Source organism: Amphiprion ocellaris, chromosome 8 (genome assembly GCF_022539595.1).
Source record: "Amphiprion ocellaris isolate individual 3 ecotype Okinawa chromosome 8, ASM2253959v1, whole genome shotgun sequence".
Classification (NCBI taxonomy): Eukaryota; Metazoa; Chordata; class Actinopteri; family Pomacentridae; genus Amphiprion; species Amphiprion ocellaris.
Genome location: NC_072773.1, coordinates 17,133,664 through 17,141,450, shown reverse-complemented (window position 1 = coordinate 17,141,450; position 7,787 = coordinate 17,133,664). Strand labels below are relative to the sequence as shown.

Below are 7,787 nucleotides of genomic sequence, written 5' to 3'. Positions count from 1 at the left end.
GAAGTCTTCAGGTTGCTTTAGTTCATTATTTTAAATGAAAAACCAGTGAAAGGTACCATCCTGACACAACCAAGGGTTTGTAACTCTTGCAAAGGAAAGCAACAGTTACTGCAATATTCCATCTGCACCTATACATGTCAATATTAACTGATGGAATTGGTTAAAAAAAAAAAAGTAGCCACATCCTTAGGTTATTTAAGCCACAATTATAAAGTTAAGAGATGCACTTTCTTTGATTTATTGAAGCCTGTTGGAGAATGATGAGTGTAAAGCTGTTAGCAGAATAAAAGCAACCTACAATTTAGATTCAATACTTCTTTTGATGATGAAATAATTAAGGATCTCTCTCTCTCTCTCACACACACACACACACATACACAAAAATAATCTGAGACACATTCTGCTGTTCAGCTTTTGTAATTAGAAAACAATTGACATCTTTGAATTGTTTCATAAAAAGATCATTGATTTCAAGTCCACTGCTTCCATTTTTTTTTTTTTTTTAGAAAAACATACAGTACCAAAATCAAAATAGAAAAGAATAAAAATCAGCTTACAGAGTGGCTTGACAAAACCTGGGGACTGATTTCAAAAGCACAATTAGGAGAACTGCATATATACATTCATATGGAAATCAAACTCCTCAACATCAGGTTGTTCGGTCAGTCCGTACAGGAGCAGAGTACATGACAACAACAACACAGGCAACACACAGCAAGTTGTGTTTCACGATCACATAAACAATGCAGACAAGAGGAGGACGTCTTGACAAAGGGCAGGAAGGGCAGCATTCCTGTTATCACACAGTAAATGCAAAACTCAAATATGAAAGCTGAAATATTATAAATAAATTATTTGCATAAATAAGGAAGATGATAAACAACAAAGTACAAGAGTTGTTAGGCAAAACTGCTTTGGCACATTTGTAGACTTACAGTACTGTGATATTTAGGTCCAAATAACAGTGCTGATTTCTTATACTGCACGTCGTGCCAGTTGTGCGTCGCCTTCAGCAGCCCCAGCTTACAAATTACTTCCCAGAATATCCCTCTTAAAAGCTCTGTCACAAAACACCTTCAAGCAGCAAAAAAGTGGCAACGCCACTGCATCCCTTTTAATCAATAGCAAGTTCAATCAGAGCTGGAGAAACGGAGAGCTCAAGAGTCCAAAATGTCGGAAGCTTCAGCAGCTTATTAGCTGTGTGGCAGAATCAACTTCATTTTAACAGTCCATCTGTCATTCAGCACTTTTCTAGTTGCTGTTATCGCTGCATGTTCCTGAAACTTACCGTCAATATGCTGAGACAAACATACAACACTAATTATTAGTGGTTGGAACCTTTGGGACTTTAACAAACAATTCATATTTTAGGGCACAAATTACATCTCAAACAAAAATTAAACAATGCATGTATGCTTAAAAAAAGTTTTAGGCTCAGCAACAAAAATAATTAGTAGTTGCATCAATCTTTTAAAGCTTTTTAAACTTTATATTGAACCAAAAAATGACATTGATTTAGGGGAAATAGCTCTTATTCCACAATCAAGGTTATTGTAATATAGAGGAAGGAAGAAAAATGTCATTATCAAACTAATTTCATTACGTTAACTCAACATGAATTTTGTTTTAAATCAACAAATGCAGAAATTTGAGTTGAAATTGCTCACAATATTAAGTTAAACCAGTTATCACCATTATTGTCAGCCTAAACTCAGGTTGGTTGTTTTACCTTCCAACCATGCATTCAATTAAGCGATGGGAATAGAACCCTTTTAGATTCTCTTAAATCCCTTAAAAGCCTTTTAGAGCATAAATGATAAATCTCATAAATCTTACATTCTCTTTAGAAAAGTTGGACTTGTAAGCTAGACTTTGATTCAAATGCTTTTCTGAATGTCATAGCTAATGAGATTTCCTTTCTTTAGGCACAGTATCTGAAAATTTAGCTTTCACTTCATTGCCTGATAAAAACTTCGACACAGCTAATAAGCTTGAAAAGGTTCCTCCATGTGTGACTTTCTCCGTTCATTCAGTGGTCAACACTGGAGACACAGCTTGAACAGACCTTTTTAGACCAGACATTCTGGCCGGTCAGAGCAGGAAAAGCACAGCATTTAAAACAACTGCATTCCATTCAGGTCAATCAGTTCTAGGATCACATTAGTACACAGTGTGGCTTCATGTCATGATTTACCAGGACACTTAGCATCACTGAGACATTGCTAATGAGAAACCTGTGAATTTGCTGCTGTGACAAGTCAACATGTCCTCTGTGGAAAAGATCTGTTGGTCAAGGTCCAAATTCACATGTAAAGTTGACCATAGCTGAACTGGACGCATTGAAATTTACACATATTTTTTGCAGCAGTTCCACAGAAAACAACACATTATAAGGTGCATTTTACAATTTTAAAAGCAGGTTCAAATGCAACACACTTTCTGTCATATTCAGTGAATATCTCTTCATGCTGTGTGCACTGAAAAATATCCAGTGCTGGATGGATTTGTTTTTCAGAATGACTTACTCCACCTTTAAATGCCTGTTTTGTGTCAGCACATACTTTGCAAAGACTTTATTTAATTTTTTAAAGTGCAGCTATTCAATTTCTATGGAAAAGTTGCATCACACCTTCTGTCGCAAGAGTAGCAGTTTTTAATACCAAATTGGTCAGCAGAGCAATCTATATATAGATCTATTTCATGTAGATCACAAAAGTAATGTGATGTTCTCCATCCCTGAAATTATTGCTTTTAAATTCAATCTATTATATGCATGTGCTTTTCTAACTGAAAATATATTTGTGCTGCTGTACTGTGGTTAATAGTTTTAGTTCACATTATATTCATTCATTTCACTTTTGCTTCACAAAGTATTCAGAACATTCGCAGTAGCTCTCCAAACTGTAGCCCACTGCATGTAGTTTGCTTTAATCATGCTTCAGATGAGTTTCAAAGTTAGACTGGAGTCTATCTGTGGCAAACTGAACTCACTGGACAGTGAACTGTCAGACAGAGAGAGACTTCTGTATCCATAGTCCCACAGTTCAGACAGAATGTAAGGACCAAGCCATGAAGTCTAAGGAATTCTTCTGTGATAAAGCCTAAGAAGTCCTATGTGGAGATGGAGAACCTGCTCAAAGGATGACCATCTTAGCAGCACCTTCTAACTTCAGTCCTTTTAGGTAGAGCAGCTAAACAGAAGGTGTTCAGAATAATGGTATGTGTCCAAAGGATCCATATTTTCTACTCTTATTGTCTATGTAAGCAGCCATGCAATGTGTTCTGGATACGCCAAGATGCATCTGGAGAGATGGGGAATCTCATTTACTTCTACATCAGGAGTGTTCAGCTGCCTCTCTATGCCTCTGCAAAGTCTCAAAAAACTTTTGAACAAACTGCAATTAAAAGTAAAAGACAGATTTACTGACTGCACAGCTTATTTTTCATCTCATGCATTCAGAAACAATTTATTCGGTGAACTGTTGTTGTAATAGAAATTTTTTTAAAAGAGTTTGAAATCTAGGAACACAAAGTCCACAAGTGAAATATCCGTGCAGTTAGGTGCATCCAATGTTTGCACAGTTGTAAAGCATCTAATGTTGGAAAGCAGTGCTACCCCTAATGCTCAGATACATCCCACTGAATGTGTGCTATAACAGGGGAAACCAGTCAGGACTGAGGGAAGAATGGATACAGACAAACACAAATATCTCAGACTGAGGCAGCAGTTCACAGTTCAGCATTACAGTGAACCAAAGCAAACAGCCATGATAGCTCAGCGGTAGCTTCAAGACAAGGAATCAGAAGTTTATGACAGTCGCTTTCCTTCCAGTCTTATGACACAAAATATCTTTCAGGATCAACTGTCCAAACCCAGGTATCTTTGTGGAAACCTACCCAAGAAGGTAGGTAAGTTTTAGACTTGATTTAAATTGTCAGTTCAGATTATTGGGTGTAAAGTGAACGACAAAAACAGTAATTGTATCCATTTAACTATAAAGTCTGATGATAGAAATGCTTTCTTCCCTTCTCACAACAGAAATGGCATCAGGCTCACATTCTACAAAGTAATTTGAACTGATTAGTAAATAAAAACCTCTGCAGCTTGGCACTGTCACACACATGTAGACAAAGCAGGGTTTTCTTCCAAGACAGCAGCATGTCATCATGTGGTTTGAAAAATTATTTGTGTGCATGAAGGCATTCTGGCACATACACAAAGACACAATCAGTCAGCCTCACTGGTTAATGAGGCTGACCGGGCGTGTGGGTTGACGATGACGCCGTCCTCAGGCGGGTCTTTGATGGGCAGGTCACTCACCTTTCCCTGGTCAGTGCTCTCACAGCTGTTTTGCGGTGACTCCGGAGGAGGCTTGTACAGGATGCTGGCTACCAGGAAAAAAATTGCCCCCAAAGCCTGAAATAGATTGTCACAGATGACAGCAGTGAGGAAGACGTGTATGATTAACTGCACAGAAGATAATTTAAAAATATAATTAAAGAATGGTTTGACATGTTTCCCATTCTCACATGAGAAGGTCACTATCGCAAGCATGGCTGTGGGTTGAGTCTGAAGCTGCAGGCAGGAAGTGATTATTGTAGCATTCAGCTAATTTCACCATGCAGTGTGAATCCAAAATATTACGAACTGCTTCTCAAATTCACTTCTGCATTTTTATATATTAGCTCAACAGAGCAGCAATAGGCCCAACTGAACAGCCTCCTCTAAATCACAAGACAAACTACTTCAACCTGCAATTCAGAATTCAAACAAGTCAGTACAGTTCAGATGTTGTTTCCTCCCCATGTCTGACTGAATGTTTGAATTTTGAATAAAAAGCAACAGCCCCATTAGAACATTTTTAAAGCTGACTACCAGACTGGCTCAAAGAAAACATTACTTTTTTTTTTCTGGAAATTACATTTGATAAAGTATGTGTCACATTGTATTTGACTGTGAGAGAATTATGTATAATCTGATATTCTTTTATAATCTCCATATAACACTATGGGGTGATTAAAGCTCTGGTGTTAAGCAAAATTTTCCAACTCATTTTGTGGAGTGTCTTTAAATGTAACACTCAAATTTTTATGAAATCCAGGTAAACCTATAGAAGATGCCACAAAGAAGATACATTCCAGATGACTGAAAATGACGATGAGTTAAAATCTTTGTCTAACATCTTTACTACAAAAAATGGGCATTGGGTCCAGTCATTTGTCAAGCAGTCCAGAATTCCTCTTGTCACACAATGTCATAATAAGAAGCTTAAAATGGCAATAGCCAGAGAAAATCATTCTGACATGCTGCAATTCCACATGGTTTCTGGGTTTTTTCTGCTCCTGTTAGTTTTCCTAGTGGGCTAAAACTGGAATGGGCATGTACAGCATATTTCCAAGCACCCACACCTGTGTGTGCTTGGAATACTAAAATGGTGATTCTACAAACGATAATTTAATCTCCATTCTTGTCTCAACTGGCACTTCAGCGAAAAGTCTCAGAATTGTTTGTGCTGTTCGCAGCTGAATCACTGCTAATGTCATGGTTGTGCTGTGTGATGCGTGGAGCACAACATTTTTTGTTTTTGACAAAATCTAAATAGTGCGAATTAGAGAAAATTTATAAGTAAACAGATTTTTGATGAAAAAATATTCAGAACCGATTTGGTTATGTTTACCAATGGAACACAGATGGGTAGTTCAAGAACTGTTAGGAAGTTGGAAATCAAATTAATCTTTTTGTTTATGTAGTTTCTGACTGATAAATTGTGTATTTTTTAAATTGTGTTAAGTTTCAGAGGGTCAATAATGCTAAACAAAAGCAACATTAATATGCATGGCTCACTCTGATCATTGTTTATCCACATTTTAAAATCTGACCTCTGCAGCAACATAAGATTGTGATGATTAAATCTGAGAGTAAATGGCATGTTAGCCTGTATGCTACCTTATAGATGATTGCAGTTATTAGTATGTACTGGCTCATGGTTGAGTTCTGGTAGAGGTAGCAGGAGCCCTGCTCACCACACTGATCCTGCCACAGCAAGCAGGAGATGTCAATCATTGCGCCGAACGCGATGGGTCCTGGAATAGTACCTGTGAGGAAAACAGCAACACAGACAGGAGAGAATAAGACACTTTGGCTGTGACTCAAAGGTTTGAAGTAAACTTGGAAAAACAACACAGCAGGCCTACCAAGTGTGCGCACCACAACCCACTGAATACCAAGTGCAAAGGATCTCTGGCTGTCTGGAACACACCTATGCAGGACAGTGTTAGTGAGACATGCAGGCATAGCGAAGATCCAAAGCAGTTGCATCCGTTTCATTTTTCAATCTGCATCACTATGCTTCCATAGACACTTTGCTGGGATCCTTAGTGAGCTGTTATTGCAGTCGTAAAAGTGGTAATAATCCCACCCCACAGAACAATTTCCTGATGCAGGGAATACATGTAAAGTGGTAAAGTGACATCAGCTGCAGATGTATAAAAGCAGTTGTTAAGACCTTGAGACCACGAGCACAGTATTTTCATGAAACTCGCTTTATTCTATATGTCTCGCTTCAGAAACACTTAATATCAACAGCTGGGAACCACATTCTGTAAAAAAACAAAGTAGTCTGTGCTGCTCAGTGCAACCAAGAGGCTAACTCAGCTGCGGCCAAAAGTCATGTGACAAAAATTGTGGGATTTTTGGACTGAACTGCAGGCTGTGTTTAAGCTAGGGCTGGACCCGAATATCCGAAAATTCGGTCGTTGTGGTGGTATATGAACATTAATTTTGGGATCCGAATATTTGGATCCCCCCTCCCTTCGCCCCCGTATCACTTGGACTTACCAACCCTGACCTCACACTTCACTTTTCCCTTGTTAGTAAACAGAAGACAAAAGCTGAAGATGGCGATATCCATGCTAATGCTATGCTAATGTTATTGGTCTCCGAAGCAAGATCAAACTTTATATATAAACTGTATATATTTGGATATTTGTCAGCTCTCCGAATATCCAGAGCCCAGAAATTGCTATTTGGACCAGCCCTATTACAAGCACAGCAGAAAGGAGGCAAATATGGAAACAAATGAAAAGTGTAAGTGGTAAAATATCTATAGAATGTAAAATTACTATTTATTAACAGCATTAGTAACACCAAATGTTTAGCATGTTAATTTTATCACAGCTTTGTTATACCGCACAAAAAATTGTTTCAGTTGTCATTTTTATTGATGATTGTGTTGTTTCCATAGAGGTGCAGGACTTTAGACTACAGTGAAAAAAATGAGCCCATAATGAGTAACTATTGAAAACGCACACACGCACACACACACACACACACACACAAAATGGCATCACTTTCAGCAGGTTGAAGTTTTCCACCTACCGGAGTATGGCAGTCACTGTTGGGCTCTGACAGAGGAAAGTGAAGGTGATGGTGATGAAAAACACTGTGAGGAAGACTGGCAAGTGGTAGCAGGAGTTGCCACATTTTCCTGCCAGAGCGAAGCCCTCCTCCCCCCAGGACACATTACCCACCACACAGCTACATCCAGAGTACACCTGCAAACACACACAGACAGAGTCACACATAATGGAGCACAGAACATACTGAACTCAAAGTCAAGTCTCTACCTGCATTCACTTAATGAAGCAAGGAGAAGAAAATCCTCACTAAAAGCCCAGTGTTTAAATCCATTTTGGACAGTGGGTGACGCATACAGCTTGCACAGCAAAGGACACAGAAGTGGTGCCATATTTGGAATTCTGCTTCTGCAAAGCTTGGCATAGTTTGT

At 38.5% G+C, this 7,787-nt stretch overlaps 1 protein-coding gene across 2 annotated transcripts in view; it reads right to left on the bottom strand.

Moving 5' to 3' along the window:
- Window positions 1-398: 398 nt before the first annotated feature.
- Window positions 399-7,787, bottom strand: part of LOC111586199 (solute carrier organic anion transporter family member 4A1-like) — a 31,982-nt gene continuing 24,593 nt past the window's right edge. For both annotated transcript variants that reach the window (XM_055013164.1, XM_055013163.1), the window contains 4 exons: window positions 7,379-7,554; window positions 6,196-6,260; window positions 5,948-6,096; window positions 399-4,417 (listed from right to left, as the gene is read on the bottom strand). In XM_055013164.1, coding sequence (XP_054869139.1) covers window positions 4,229-4,417; window positions 5,948-6,096; window positions 6,196-6,260; window positions 7,379-7,554 — 579 coding nt within the window. In that variant the 3' untranslated portion in view covers window positions 399-4,228. The remainder of the gene's footprint in view (window positions 4,418-5,947; window positions 6,097-6,195; window positions 6,261-7,378; window positions 7,555-7,787) is intronic.